Raw genomic sequence first — 16,730 nt, forward strand, 5'->3', positions numbered from 1 at the left:
ACAGTAATCCTGATCTTTCAGTGAAGTAGTTATCAGTCCTTATAGACGCACTTATACTGATATTTAATTGTTTAAAACTACACTCCGAGTGGCCGTCTGAAAGAACACTGCCTAAGTGTCTGTATGTGTTGCTGTTATGTTGAAAGCCCTATTTCCTGTTTTATTCATTTTAAACATCCAACTAGCCACAAGTCTGACTCGTGTTATTTTCGGGTGTGAAACTGACATTCTGTGAAGACTCTTTAATCAGGAAGGCCTTAATGCAGCAGTGACGCCATGCAAAATGTCACTACACAGTCATGTGACTACCAGACTTCCTGATGAGGAGTTTACCAGGGTTTTTTTTTTAGTATGAAGTTAGTCATGGATGATGATTTTAAATGTTTTTCACTGATTACTACTACAATCACAATACATAAAAAGTGCAGTCAGACAAAATCATGATGAATTAATACAATATATTTCAGCAATGTTGAATTCTTGAATCTGATTGGTCAGAAGATACTGAATAATTTTATATATAACTTTGAATAAATCTGAATAATTTTCTATAACAGCAGATCTGCAGTAGTTCCAGCTGTATGGCATTTCTCTATTAATGCACTGCTTCTAGTAAGTTGTTGTTTCTGTAGTGTTCTGATGTTTTCACACTTTGACCACAGGAAGCTACTACAGTTTGCGCTCTTCCATTACTGGCAGCCATTACTCTGCACGCAAAGCTACTCATTATTAGAAAAACCACAATTTTTCAAGACTGAAGTACAACTGATGCTCTTTGATGACTAAAGTACACATTTATAATCTTATTTTATGAGTGCTTTCTTGTCATTTCCTATATTACAAGTAAGAAATTGACTACACGTGTTTAACAGCCCAGCCTGGGGCTGCATCTTCAGCCACCAGGGGGAGGCACAGGAGTACTCCGAATTAATCAGGAGCAATGAGCTACTCCTGACCCCCTGGCCAGGGGCACCGGTGGGGGTAGGAGGGGGGGAAGGGATAAGGATGATTCTAAGGGCCCTGGTCAGACAGGGGGCCCAGCAGAACCCCATAGTATATAATTTTGGTATTTAACTGGCCTCTTTGCACAATAATCTATTAAGAAGCAAGCTATAATGAATAACCTCAGACTGCCAAATGCATGTGTGTGTTCACGGATTATTCAGAAACGCGGCATTTCACAGTTGTGAGTCGTTACACGCACCAGGTAGATGGATAGACAAAATCGGAATACCAAAAGAGGAAAGAAAAATGTAAAAAAGAGGAGAGAGCAAGATGGAGAAGACAGCTAGTCACCCAGTTATTCAAAAAACAATGTGATTTATGTTCGATGTTTTGTGCTATGATTCTGAAGCTAGCCCGTATGAAGCTGTTATTATTAACATCAAATAGAAATTCCATCAGTTACTCCTCCCTCCGTTGTTTATCCTTGGAAGTTGGAACACAATATATGCAAGAATGTAGGCTATGTAGGAGTGAATGTAGGCTAAGGACGGAAAAGCACCAAGCGACGATAAAACTAGTCCAGTGTTGGATATATTCAAGCTTTCCGAAGCCTTGCAGCAGCTTTCTGTGAGAAATCGATCGAAATTGAATTTAATCATATAAATCTGCGATTACATTTTGCATGGCATAATAATTTTTTATCGTGATTATCATAAATGATGATCATTCCAACTGTTGTTGGAAATCTCCCAACTTTTTATCATATTGTTTTTTCCCCACACTGTTTTATAAAAGCAATGAGACACCCAAACGCATGGGCTACAGCAATGTTATCACAGATTTACTGTTATGCTCCCGCCGGCAGATGGCACTGCGGCGTTGACGTGCACGTGCGCTCTCTAAAGCCAAGACTGCACTCTTGTATATGGACACATGTCTTTGTTTGTTTTGGTTCTCCCCCTGTTTAAGCATTGGTTGATGTTTGAGGGTGTGTCTTTATTTACTCCAGCTGTCTGTGTTTAGTTTGATTGTGTTTGCTATTTAAGCCCTCATGTTACGTTGCATTTCGCGCAGTATTATTTGAAGAACTGAATGTATGGAGATACGGTTAACTAGCTAACTAAGTCTAAGTGCATGTAAGTGTTAGCCACCTCGATGTTAAGCGGTCGTGTTCTCGTGTCCTGTTTATGTTTCATGCCTTGAATCTCGCTTCATGTCTAAGACCGCATATCGCTGCTCATGTTTATTGACCTTGTGTTCGAGCAATAAAGACTGTGATCTGCACCTGCTCCCGCCTTACCTCTCGTAACGTAACATTTACTCCGCTTCCTTTAATGCCCAAGAACACCCTTCCCAATAATGAAATCACTGTAACACACACCCTCTTGTTGCTCATTCTGTTATTTTAACCTTACAACAAAAACACGTTCTTTTCACAGGTACACCGTACACTTGCAGAGCATGATCTGTCGTTCCAGCTGTTCTTCCAACCCATAATCTCGGCACAGTCCTCATCGCCTGCATTATTCGGTTCTCCATCAGACCAGAACCTGAAACCCAGAGAATCAGAATCAGATTAAACAGTGTTCATTTGTCTTTACTTATGCACCTTTAACTCAACCCTCTCAGTCTGAGTTCCTAATCTCTTACGAAGTGGTCAGTGGTGTATCGTCCACCCATTTCCACACCCCCTCTGTGTCGCTGTCAGTCAGTCCGATCCAAGCCTGACTGCTGCTTGTAAGCTGTTTAAGAATGAACTCCTGCAAAGGACAGCACAAACTATAAATATATGTGGGTTTGATCTCTCTCTCACTCTCTCTCTCACTTTATATATATCTCTCTCTCACTCTCTCACTTTATATCTCTCACTCTCATTCTCTCACTTTATCTCTCTCTCACTCTCTCTCACTTTATATCTCTCACTCTCATTCTCTCAATTTATCTGTCACTCTCTCTATCTCTCTCACTTTATATCTCTCACGCTCATTCTCTCAATTTATCTCTCTCTCACTCTCTATCTCTCTCACTCTCTCACTTTATATCTCTCACTCTCATCCTCTCACTTTATCTCTCTGTCACTTTACTCTATCTCTCTCACTCTTACTCTATCTCTCTCACTTTATATGTCTCACTCTATATATCTCACTCTCATTCTCACTTTACTCTATCTCTCTCACTCTTACTCTATCTCTCTCACTTTATATGTCTCACTCTATATATCTCACTCTCATTCTCTCAATTTATCTCTCTGTCACTTTACTCTATCTCTCTCACTCTCACTTTATATCGCTCACTCTCATTCTCTCAATTTATCTCTCTCTCACTTTATCTCTCTCTCAGTCTATCTATCTCACTCTCTCACTTTAAAGCTCTCACTCTCTCACTTTATCTCTCTCACGCTCTCTCTATCTCTCACTTTATCTCTCTCACTCTCATTCTCTCAATTTATCTCTCTGCGACACCCGCTGATTGAATCAAAGACATTTCTACTTACTCCATTTCATATGCAATGTACAATGCATTCGTATGAACATACTAATATAGCATTAGGGCTACACTGCGAATTTAAGAAGGTGACATTTTCATCACTTTCTTAAGCAAAGAAAATCATATAGGGCAGGGGCGTGTGTGTGTGTTTTGTCATAGTTTTGGTTACTTTTGCTCAAAATTGCTGCACCCAGGTAAAAATTGTACTGCAGCCAGCCACTAGAGGGCCTCAGAGACATTTTGGCATCACGATTTTTAATTTAAAAAAATACATTTGGTGGGTGAGCAAAAATATTGGAACAGATAATCTTACACTAAAATGCATTTACGTAAACTTTCAACTTGAGCTACATTAATTTATCATTTTTAAGTTATTCATGTTATAATTAACAATTTAATACGTTCTAACATTTTCCTTTTCTTATTTTCCAGTTAAATAATGGGAAAAAAAGTAGCCCTCTAGACTATTTTATCCCTTCAGAGAGCCCTCACTCACAAAAAGGTTGGAGACCCCTGGTCTAACTCTTACCCTCACTGTAATGCCAAACTCTTGCATTCTCCGTTCAACTGTTCATGATGACATGCCAAGCAGTTTTGAAATGAAATGTACACTCAGTCCAATTTCAATCAATTGTCTAAGTTGCTGCTCAGACACAGTGAGTTTGGGACGTCCCGTTGGTCCGGCCATTTCATTCACAACCGATGAGGAAAGTCGATTACAAAGAACAGAACACAGGTTTGAAAGACATTGCACTAGCTCTTGAGGCATATGTTCATGATTTGTGTGTGAACTAATCAATATCATGCTATTTGTGCAGATAAAATAGAAATAATCCAGGTCCAGAGGCACGCGCTGCATGGCTTCCTGTAGTCGTGATAAAAGCCTCTCTAAAAGCACTGCCTGTGAATATATACAAAATGTTCTGAAATGGACCAATGGTGACGCTAAAGCCCCCCCCCCCCCAATTTACATGAAACTCCACCTGCAACATTTGGAAAAGTAAGCGGAGAATGTGGAAACAAGCGCGAGGGGAAAAAACAGCGACACGCCCATAGAATTCTATAGGAATCGGGGAATGCGGAAGTGATTATAAAATATAATAATAATAATAATACGGGGAAGAAGAAGAAGAATAAGAATAAGAAGCGCGAAGCGTTCAAAAAAAGAAAACATGAGCAGAAAATTGTAGACAACAAAAAACACCAAGAAAAACGATTTTGTGTGCAATGAAAAAATACTTTGAATTCATGTCTCAGTTTTGTGCAATATAATTTTTACATATATATATATTTTTAAATGTTTGATTCACGCTTATTATTTTTCGATCCGTGACCGCAATAAACCTACTTTTGACGGAAAATTAATCCCATATGATTCCAGTGATACTGCAGACAGCCACTAGAGGGCACCAGAGACATTTTGGCATAACTATTTAAAAAAAATTTTTAAACACATAATCATACAGTTAAATGCATTTAAGTAAACATTAAACTTGAGCCAGTTTTTTGGACATAATCTTTAAATTATTCATGTTATAATTAGCAATTTAATAGGTTTTAACATTTCACTTCTCTTATTTTCTGGTAAAATAATGAAAAAAACAAGTATTTATTTTATTCATAAAACAAGACCAAATATTTGTCCCAGACATTTGTTAACATTTTAATACGAAAAAAGAAGAAAATAATGTTCAGCTATACAGCGAGATGTTCCTTAAAGAAAAGAACTGAAGCAACTTGCTAATAGGGGTATGTGTTACCTTATAAACCCAGATCTGCACTTCTTTTTTCTCCTGCAGGAGATCTCCAGTACTTCATCAGCTATCACGTCCATATCCCTGTACTGCACTGACTCTCTCGTCAACACACACGCACAAGAACTGTGGAGTGTACATCGACTGTCTACATGAATGGTTATGTAAAGCATTTACACACCTGTCCAAGAGCAGCATCGCTAAGTCTGTGTCTAGCTTCATCCTCTTCACTAGTAATACATTATTCCCTCATATTTCAGCAATACCCAATCATTACTCAAGTATAAATACCCCAAATAATACTTAAGTATAGAAATGTAGTACAAATTCCCAAATATTCTCCACTCGTGGTGAGGCAGAAACACTGCCCGCTGTGCTTCCGTGCCACCATAAGGAAAAGGAAGTCAACTTTAATTGGATTATAAACCAAACACTTCAAAGTCATCTGTGGTTTTTATCATCAGACTGCACATTTCAGTAAAGCTGCTGAAGCTTCATGATTGTCAGGATTTCCTCTCACGCAAAGTCCTGGAGCACGCAGCGCACTCTGAAACCCGAAGCGCAAACCTGAAGAGCGACGGTGCGCTTCTGGGTTTGCAGTTTGCATTGACTTTGTTTACAAATGTTATCAAAAGACCAGGTTAAATTTTTGCCCCACGTTCACTGTTTATATTTTTGATCGTTTCTTGAAAAGTTATGTTCAATACTTTTGGCACAAATCTAATCCCATATCCTACTTTAATAATAATTTAAAAAAAAAAATTGTAAACACTGGCAAATTGGTGTGATATAAGAGAAATAAAACACTTGAAGATTTACTGTTATCGTAAAATCATCAACAACGGGGTGATGTGATGTGAAGAGGTAGAGAGATTTCCCCAACGGAAATGGTACAGTTTTATATTCAACGTGCTTGGTGTGTAAATATCCACCAATCAGTCTGTTAAACAGTAATTCCAGTGTCCTGTTCTTCTTGTTATGACTCTGTGCTCATACACCATCTACGACACCTTATTAGAATCATAGGGAGTGAGTTATTTATAAAGTCACTACTGTCCATGTTATATATTTGCTGGTAGAAGCTGCTGTATAAAGCTGATTTTCACTCATGTGTTCTAACTGGTGCTGCTTTAATAAACACTCCTTTAAAACCAGACACACGTAAAAGTGTAAGATCAGAGACTTTTATACATTATTTTCACGAGTTTCTCTAAAAAACAAACAAACATCAATTAGTCTGTTACCAAGTTCAGAAACCTAATTAACATCTATAGGAACTTAGTATATTTCCAATATATTATTAATCACTGCTTGATTCGGCTTAATTTAACAGTATGAGGATTTTTCAGACACAACACACTGACCTACACAGATAAAAATATCACCTTATTTACTGATTTTCAATCACATGCAGTAATTCAGATAACGACTGTCTTCTCACAGATCCAAATGATCTGATAATGACAGGGATAATCAGACCAGTTCCAGACAGGATCAGTGTGATCATGAATTACAACACAGTCCTCATCTCCTACAGCACTGTCGGGTTCTCCTTTTCCCCAGAACCTGAAGGAGAGAATCAGAGGATCCGCTGTGTGTTTCTCAGGGCAATGAAGAGTCAGTAACTCATCATCATGAGAAAATATTAGTTCAGTGATTTCTTACCCAGTGTTCAGCAGTGTACCGTCCACCCACTTCCACTCGCCCTCTCTGTCTCCGTCACTCAGTCCAATCCAAGAGTTTCTTCTGCTCAGGATTTTACTGATGAACTCCTGTCATTGTAGTAGTACAATATCAGAATAAATAAGGGTATCGTTCGCTCTCTCTCTCTCTCTCTCTCTCTCGCTCTCTGTCTATGCGCATGCGCGGTAGAGGAGCGAGTGTGGCATTTTGCCAACTTTTTTTCGGCATTTCATGCAATTTTTTCCGTGTAAACATTAATTACATTTTTGTGTGAACGAGTGTGAAAGCGAGCAAGTGCGTGTGTGCGTGCGTGTGTTTGTGTGCGTGTGTGTGTGTGGCGGTGGAGGAGCATGGCGGCTCCAAATGTGCGGCTGTGTGAGAGTTTAACTCGCCGGCACGGTGTCAGGGAGGTGTGCAGGGCGCGTGTGGAGGAGTGTGTGTCAGCGGTAGGAGAAATGGTGGGGCATGAGAACATTGTCTCTGCCTCCCGCATGAACAATGCAATTGTAGTGTTTGTGAATGACGTCGATAGAGCAAAAAAGCTAGTCCAGAAAGGAATTATACTTAACAATGAACTTACGATGGTCTCTTCCCTAAGTTCCCCATCCAGAAAGATTATACTGTCTAATGTCCCTCCTTTTATCTCCGATGAGATCATATCCAAAGAACTGTCGAGATACGGGTGACTGGTCTCCCCCATAACACCAACACTTGGTGTCTTTATCTGTCTCTCTCACCTGTTCCTCTTTGTTGTTTATGATCACCAGGTCTGCTCCTCTCTCTCTGCAGTCCTTTCTGCTCTCAGTCCAGCTCTTCTTCTCAATAGAGATGTAGTAAACACTGGAGCTAAAATAAATCAATCCTGGATCCCGATCATTTTAATGAAAAAAGGGAGAATAATTATTACAATTATTTAAGCCTCAACATTGAAAAAAACATTCCTACAGTCAGTCTGGTTAGAGAAGACATTATAAACTCATTTTAAATTGTGATTGGTGAGAAGGTGTTGATTAATTTTCTGCAACAGCAGCTCTGACGATAGTGCAGCTGAGAATCAGATTTCAAGGGCATTTATGTGCAGTTTCTAATATGTTTTCTTTTATATTAAATGTAACTATGAATTGTTAAAACTATGACGTGATGTTCATTAATGTGACGGTTTTGTAGTAAAGTATTACTCACCCTGTTTAGAAAGCCTCTGGAGTTCCTCTCTATCCTTCTGTAACTGGTCTCTCTCTATAGTCAGGGTGTTGTAACTGGTCTCTCTCTATAGTCAGGTTGTTGTAACTGGTCTGTAACTGGTCTCTCTCTATAGTCAGGTTGTTGTAACTGGTCTGTAACTGGTTGTTTTCTGTAGTCAGGTTGTTGAATCGGATCCACAGCACTGTGACGGCAGTCAGCAGGAGAACACACAGCAGCACCACACACACCGCAGTCACTCTGTAACACCTGCTCCATGCAGTGTCTCCTCCTAGAGGGAAATGGACACATGTTTGAGTCGCATTTAATCTCCAAAGTTAGACCCAGCATTCACAGTCTCAATAGTAACAAGGCCCTTCAACAGTGAGCTGGAGAACATCTCAGTAACTCCCTCCACCTTCACGGTGAAACTCCTCCCTTTCCACTAAACGCATGCAGTGATGGGCGGGGCTTTGGGCTGGTTTTGAATAAACTGACTTGCAGATCTGAATGACGTCACCTGTTCTCCCTTTGCACCACGATGACTGCGTAAGCCAACCCGAGCAAAGCTTTTTCACTAGATTTACAGAAACTTTTTCAGATTTTTGGAAACAGGGAAAACACGAAAACATTTTCTTCAAAATCGCACGTGTATGTTGATCACCCGTAATACGCAGAGCGCGTTCCCAACACAGCTCCTTTGCATTAAGTGACGCCCACAAAACTCCAGAAAAGTGCACGCGCACAGACAGCTAGGAGCACGAAAGAAATGATCAGAAGTGGAAATTATTTTGACTCAAACTCAATACTCAATGGACATATTTAATAATAAACAGTACAATATTACTAATAATAAGCAAGCGGTAAATCTTCCATCAGCTGAGGCATTTGCAGCTTACAGCTCCCCACACACAGACCGGCCTGTCCTCCGTCTTACTTTATGGGTTTATTCTGGCTCGCCTTGTTTATTTTTTATATTCTTAGCCAATAATATAAAAGGATTTTCATTAGAGATGCACCGATACTAAATTTCTCAGCCGATACTGATAACGGATTATTGATATGCTTACTTTTAAATTAATAATAATTAATTGCACAATTCTGAAAGAAATGCAAATAAAAACCTTATTCTCTCCATTTCAACAAGTTGTTTCACAGTAACTGGTCTCATAAACAGAAAACACATTACTGTAATTAACATTAACACATTAACTAAAGTCTGAAGATTAAAGTAAGATTTCTTAACTTACTGAATGTTATTAATTCATATTAACAGAATTAATTGACTGAATTCTAAAAAAACCTCCTCTTAGGCTCTGTCACGTATTCCTCGTAATGAAGGTTAGGATGGATGCAAGTGCAGAAAAGAACTTTTAATAAAGAGAGGCAGGCAGACAAATCCAAATAATGAGACAATACTGTGGTCGAAAAAAACAGGAAAAGGGTCAGGTGATCTGCAAACAGGCATAAACTAGGCAAGGCAAGAAACGAGAACGAGTAACAAGAAACTACATCAATGAACATGATTCAAAACGCGGAACAAGGTACAAACGTTTGGTATGGTGATAACACTCAATATTACGCACCGTGCAAACAGGCACGAGGGGTATAAATGACAAACATAATCAGGGGTGAAACACAAGACAGCTGAAAGCACTGATGTCACACATACGGGAAACAACCAGTGACAATACAGGGGACGGAGACAGGACATAGACCATAACAAAAGCACGTGTCGAAAGTAAACAAAGTCAATGTCACTGAAGACCCAAAAGCGCGCGTTCGCTAAGAGCTCGCACATCGGCTCGCGCTTCTGGTTTCCGAGCACGCTGCATGCTACAGTGCTAGCTCGAGGGGAAATGGTGACAGGCTCACCCTCACTCACCACAAACAAAAGCATTTCTACTTCATCACTGACATCAAACTGGTAACATATTATAAACTTTTTTCTATATTAACATTAACTGGATATGAAATATACTACTCTACAAATATATTTTTCTGTGCAATATATACCTTTTTGTCAACTCACCTTCATTTAAATCTTTCAACGGTGTACTGGCCCTTTAATTCAGCGTGAGTAGCACGGTAAAAAAAAAATTGTCAGTGGTGCAGCATCCGGTGTAAAATTTTATCAGTGGAGCAATTACGGAGCTTACAAACTGCAGTTTTGTCGTCATTCCACACAAGAGACATCATCTTTACACACAGCACGAAATGAATGTTTTCCCCGCCCTCTTTTGATTGACAGGATATAATCAGCCCTGATCATTGGATGTTTCTAAACTAATTTTCAATGTTTTCTCCATGGTACTCTTAGTCTCTGATCTAGTGAACTAGCATGAGGATGCGGTTTTGATGAAGACCACAAAGCACTTCTGTAATCCGCTCTGGATTAGGGCGTCGGCTAAATGCTGTAAACGTCATTTAAAAACTAATAACCGATTTAAACTCGACAGTATAATCTGTATATAAAAGTGCAGAAATCCATGCAGCTTTATCATTTGAAGTTAAAAGTCCATGGCTGGGGTCGAAACACAGGCAGATAGCGTAGCACAAGTATGATCTGTAATTGTAATCAGAAAGACAAGCAAGGTTCAAAAAAAGTGAGTAAAGAGAGGAATTCTCTCATTTCCATCTGTGTGTTACCTCTAACAGTGTCTACATTCTCACAGATATCCACCATCATCTCCTCTCACTGTAATCTAGAAAAGCCTGAATTACTGCACCTCTGCATGTTGGAACACTGTTGGCCATGCAAACGTAAACATTTTGTACCTGTGTGTTGTACTTCTAGGCGTCTCACTGCGTCAGCGTCTTCATCCTGTGTGTCGGGGTCGTGACCTTCAACATTGTCTACAATCTCATAGTTAACTACTACCATATCCTCTTGCTCAGAAGAACACCGAAACATCTTTAATCTATAAAAGAGTCACTAAAACATGAAATGACTGCGTCTCTGTGTGGACGTGACTGACAGGCTGCAGCTCTGTACTCTGTGTGAAGTGAAATAAATGTGCTACTGCCAGTAACACAAGCCAGAGGAAGTTACAGCCGAGGAGAGAGCATCGGTGGTTTCGTGTGGTCAGAGTGTGAAGACATTTGAGCTACAATTCTCACGATACTGTAGATGTTCTTCTTTTTAGAAATATCAAAATAACTGTTATAATGTGTTATAATGATGTGTACATTGCAGATTCATCACATTAATTGTTTTTCATAACATCATTACACAAAGCGATTAGACTTTTCAACTGATGCTTTTAAAATCTATGTATATATTTATAGCAGTTTGAATTATTTCATATGAATTAGTTGACACGTTCCTGCAGTGGATCTGGAATTATCTGTAGATTTACTTTTTCAGAAGCTTTTATGTAGTTTTACTGTGATGCTGCAAGACACACGATCCACTGATCTAAGATCAGCATTAACCACTGCTCTCTTTCACACGTAGAACACTGGTGCTGAACTACCAGCACGCGCCATTTCTTGTTCATGTAGTTGCATTCAATGCAGTTGCATGTTATGAGCGTTTGCACACTTATTATGCGTTATGTGAATGCATGAATTTACACGTTTATTATGCATTATTTGAATGCATGAATTTACACGTTTAATACGGGTTATGGGAGTGCAACTTTGCCAAACAAATCAGTTTGCTCGCGTGCTGCTCTCGTGCACCTTTCCCTAAGCTCATCAGTTCCCACAGGGAGCATCATTTCACAAATCTTCGTCACACTTTACACGTTTTATACGTTTCTATGATTACGTTTGGGGGTAAACAGGACTTGTTCATTACTTCCGGTGTAATGTTGACACGGTTACTACAGCTAATAACCGGCATCACACTAATCTCGTCTGTCGAATTAAACACAAGGGAAACTTATAATGGCACCAAACATGATATATACGCCATAACTGTGAGGAATAATCGATTAGTTTGTCGCCATTAAAATGTAAAAAATGCCACGCATGCGCAATCGGGACAGGACAATTCGGGATTAATTCAGGATTAAAGAGTTCTCCAGCTTCACTCTAGTTTAGTCAGTTTATTGACTGTTTATTGGCAGTAAAATGAGTGTACCTTTGGGGTATTGTGTGCGTATGTAAAGAACTTTCTTTCTGTTCTTAACTAAGATCTGCGGTTTGATCTACAACGTCATAGTGTTAACCTAGTGACATTCTACCGTTATTAATATTCATATATAGAATATCGCGTACAATAACGTATAATTAATATTCATATATAGAATATCGCGTATAATAACGTAGAATTAAGATTATACGTTGTTGTAATTTGTATTTGTACTGCACACTATTGTTATTATTGTTTATATGCAATCCAGAGTGATATCCATCCATCCATCCATCCATCCATCTTCAACCGCTTACTCCTTTTCAGGGTCACGGGGAACCTGGAGCCTATCCCAGGGAGCATCAGGCACCTGGCGGGGTACACCCTGGACAGGGTGCCAGTCCATCGCAGGGCACACAATCACACACACATTCATACACTACGGACACTTTAGACACGCCCAATCAGCCTACCATGCATGTCTTTGGACTGGGGGAGGAAACCGGAGTGCCCGGAGGAAACCGGGAACCGGAGAACACCCCGACCATGGCGGTGTGAGGCGAACATGCTAACCACTAAGCCACCGTGCACCCCTCCAGAGTGATATGTTGAAGATAATTGTATCATTTCGCAATAATTATCTTTTTTCCAAAAGTTCACGTGGCTCCCCCTTGTGGGTTAATAGAGAATAACCACTCGACATCCTCCTAGAAAGGCTTTATTAATGCCTTTATTACATTATCAAAGAATTTTGTTCATTTATTTAACTGGCATTCATGTTTGTGAAACACTTATGTGAATGTATCACTAATGTTACAAGCGAACGTGGGGAAACCCAGAACAAGGAAACAGCATGGTATAAAAAGGACAAACTAATCAAAGGGTTAATCCAGAACAGCTCTGAAAATGTTCTGAGGGAGAGTCCATGATGGACAGCAGCACCATCAGCAGCACGTTATTTTAATGTTTATTATTATTATTATTATTATTATTACATATTTGACAAATAGTCATTTTTGTCATTTCTATGGGTTAAGTTTGATTAGATATTGGGAATATGCAAATAAGATAAAAGCACATGTTTTTCTGTGTCCATTCCCCATTAGGAGGAGACAATACATGGAGCAGGTGTTACAGACTGACTGCAGTGTGTGTGCTGCTGCTGTGTTCTCCTGCTGACTGCCGTCACGGTGCTGTGACTCAAATTCACCATCCTGACTATAGAGAGAGACCAGTTACAGACCAGTTACAACAACCTGACTACAGAGAGAGACCAGTTACAGACCAGTTACAACACCCTGACTATAGAGAGAGACCAGTTACAGACCAGTTACAACACCCTGACTATAGAGAGAGACCAGTTACAGAGGGATAGAAAGGAACACCAGAGTTTTTCTAAACTGGGTGAGTAATGCTTTATTAGTTGTTATTATATAAATGTTACCATTATTAATGAGCACACTGATATTAACTTGTAATATAAATCTGGATCCAGGATGGATGTATGTCAGCTCCAGTCTTTACTACGTCTCTACTGAGGAGAAGGGATGGACTGAGAGCACAGAGGACTGTAAAGAGAGAGGAGCAGACCTGGTGATCATAAACAGCAAAGAGGAACGAGAGAGAGAGAGGAGAGACCCTCTCATATTAATTCTGATATTGTACTACTACAATGACAGGAGTTCATCAGTAAAATCCTGAGAAGAAGAAACTCTTGGATTGGACTGAGTGACGGAGACAGAGAGGGCGAGTGGAAGTGGGTGGACGGTACAAAGCTGAACACTGGGTAAGAAATCACTGAACTAATATTTTCCCATGATGATGAGTTACTGACTCTTCATTGCCCTGAGAAACACACAGCGGATCCTCTGATTCTCTCCTTCAGGTTCTGGGGACAAGGAGAACCCGACAGTGCTGCAGGAGATGAGGACTGTGTTATAACTCGTGAGAAGACTGATCCTGTCTGGAACTGGGCTGATTATCCGTGTGATGTTCAGTTTTTTTGGTTCTGTGAGAAGACAGACTTTAACGGAATCGTTGTACGTGAATGAAAAGCAGTAAACTAAATGTACATTTTTATCTGTTTAAGTCAGTGAAAAATCCTCAGTACTGTTAATAACCCCACCCCCAAATGATCTTTTCTTATTGCCACGTGTGAAAGCAGTCATTATCAATAAGCATACCAATTATTGCATATTCAATATAAGACAATTAAGAACTACATTTGAACAGTTATTAAATTATCTGAAATGATGCATTTATAACTATATACAAATAACTATATATATACAGTACAAGTAATTAACACCATTGTTCTCTCTCTCTCTCTCTCTCTCACACACACAGACGCTATAGACGCTGTGTCAGACGCTACATCACTGTCACGAATCGTGACGGAGCAGAGATAGGACGGATGCAAATGCAGGATGAACAGTTGTTTATTGGAAAGAGAGACAGGCAGACAAATCCAAAACGTGATCCCCAAACATGCAAGAGGTCAGGCGATTGGCAAACAGGCATACACGGGGCAAGGCAGGAATCTAGGAATCTAGGAATCTAGGAATCTAGGAATCTAGGAATCTAGGAATCTAGGAACAAACACTTACTCTTCCGCGTTGTGTGCTGGGAGGCGCGCGGTATATATGTGGACATAATCAGCGTCTAAACTGCTAGCAGCTGAGAGCAATACAGACCCACGTGAAATCCCAGCCAATGACAGAACAGGGAGGAGACATGACAAACATAAACAAAACACACGTGTCCAGATGTCACTACGGTCAACAACGGGAAAGCAGGTGCTCGCGCATTCGCGCTTAGAGCACGCTGCTTCAAGGGGGAATCGTGACAATCACCATGTAAAGTTGGTTTAATTTACTAGTTTCATGGATAAACCTGTTATGGAATTAAATCCCAAATGTAGACATTAATATATATTTTTGTAGCTGCTGTTATTTCAAGGTTTTTAAAAGTATGTTCGTCATGACATTCCACATGATCAAGGTCGTTAGAAAAAAATTATTACACGAAAATGGACATTGTGAAATAAAATAAATATATATATGATAATAAATCCGGTGTTATTTATTAATTCAATGATTTAACATTTTTTAACCTGTACATATATATATATATATATTTTAGCTGCATTTACTCATTTAATTATTTATGATCATAGGCATATTTATTGAATTCATTTGAACTAAACATGTTTTAAACAATGGACGTGATTTGATATAATTGGTGTCAATGTCATGTCATGTGTACTGTTGGATATTATCACACAAACACTGTTACACAACCAGACCCTGTTAAAAAAAAAAACAAAAAAACCACAACAGTTCCTTGTGTTTCTTTGTTTTTCATTTGAAGGTTTTTTCTGCAAGCATTATTTTATTAGCCGTGTTAAAAAAACAAAAAAAACAAAGCAATTATTCTGACTTTTGGCATTCTTAAAAAGAACCACATTTGTCATTTGTCTTGAAACATCTGTCCATACAGTGTAGGTGTGAGTAGAGATGACTAGGCTATATGAGTAGAGACTCAGACATGCTGAGAATGATTGTGAAATGAATCTCGGATCTGTGGAAATGTTGTGCTGCAAATTCACTTTAAAGCTGCAGAAGAAAGTGCGCAAGACACTTCTGCAAGATACGGGAACAAACCAACTCCTTTACAAACTCCTTTACCAAGTACAACCTGATAGAAAAGCAGCAGGTGAAAGACCTACAGTAGCCTAATAAAGTCATCCAAGAACGTGACAGGGGCTCAGAACGTGATGAATGAACCCAATGAGAATATAATGAAAGTATGGTGCTTCATTTGATGACAATGCAGCACTTTAAGGGTTAAAAACAACAGGATCTTCACACATTAACCACAAGGAACCACTTGTGTTCTCTCACTTCCTTTTCTATCTGCAGCATGGTCACTTACACAACACACGACACTCGAGTAAAGCGGCGCAGATGTACAGTCGTATCCTCACACACACACACACACACGCAGTGATTCAGTGGGTTAGTGTTTTATAGTTTAAAGATGTTTCATTGTACTTCTAACAGAGGAGATGAAGAGGACATGACGGTGGTCGTCTATAAAATTGCGGATGATTTTAGAGGCTACAACACAGAGCTGGAGAAAGCTGATACCAAGAGTAACCTACAAACTCAACACACAGGTATGCTGAGTATGGGAATATATATATATATATATATATTATAACACCCATTGATAACCCTGAATAAATGTATACTAGGTGATCAGTGGGTGTGCATTTCTCACTCGGTCTTTTTTCAGTAAGTTTGTTGACAGTGTCGTGTGTGATGCATGCGATTGCAGTGTTTCCTGTTCAAGTCCATCGCATCCTTGCGACAGCTTCCCGATCGAGCCATGAAAATGATTTCAATACTTTATTCTTTTGTCAAAGGCATTATTAAAGGCTATCTGAGAAAAATATATATGTAATATAAACTAAGCATAAAATACACTAATATTGGCACCCTTGGTAAATATGAAAAAAATTGTGTTCGTGTAACCTTTTGACCTTTTGTTGAAAACATTCACAAAAATACTCTGCTGTCATGGATATCAAAGAATTGCAGCCA

At 39.3% G+C, this 16,730-nt stretch overlaps 2 protein-coding genes across 3 annotated transcripts in view; one reads left to right on the top strand and one right to left on the bottom strand.

Moving 5' to 3' along the window:
* Nucleotides 1-544: 544 nt before the first annotated feature.
* On the bottom strand, nt 545-10,992 carry LOC128604004 (CD209 antigen-like). The gene is given in 8 exon segments (XM_053618776.1): nt 545-2,495; nt 2,596-2,768; nt 6,611-6,752; nt 6,852-6,958; nt 7,607-7,731; nt 8,052-8,122; nt 8,124-8,340; nt 10,827-10,992. Coding segments are annotated over 8 exon segments (1,080 nt in total). The 5' UTR covers nt 10,933-10,992; the 3' UTR covers nt 545-2,356.
* Nucleotides 10,993-14,690: 3,698 nt separating this feature from the next.
* The window catches only part of LOC128604099 (hepatic lectin-like), a 4,475-nt gene continuing 2,435 nt past the window's right edge, over nt 14,691-16,730 (top strand). Inside the window, exons 1-2 of one of the 2 annotated variants that reach the window (XM_053618914.1) lie at nt 14,691-14,981; nt 16,188-16,303. In XM_053618914.1, the coding sequence (XP_053474889.1) occupies nt 16,204-16,303 (100 nt within the window). In that variant the 5' untranslated portion in view covers nt 14,691-14,981; nt 16,188-16,203. Of the gene's footprint in view, nt 14,982-15,596; nt 16,304-16,730 lie in introns of those variants that run through there. The other variant, XM_053618913.1, reaches the window with a different exon arrangement.

This window comes from Ictalurus furcatus, chromosome 29 (genome assembly GCF_023375685.1).
Source record: "Ictalurus furcatus strain D&B chromosome 29, Billie_1.0, whole genome shotgun sequence".
In the NCBI taxonomy this organism is placed as follows: Eukaryota; Metazoa; Chordata; class Actinopteri; order Siluriformes; family Ictaluridae; genus Ictalurus; species Ictalurus furcatus.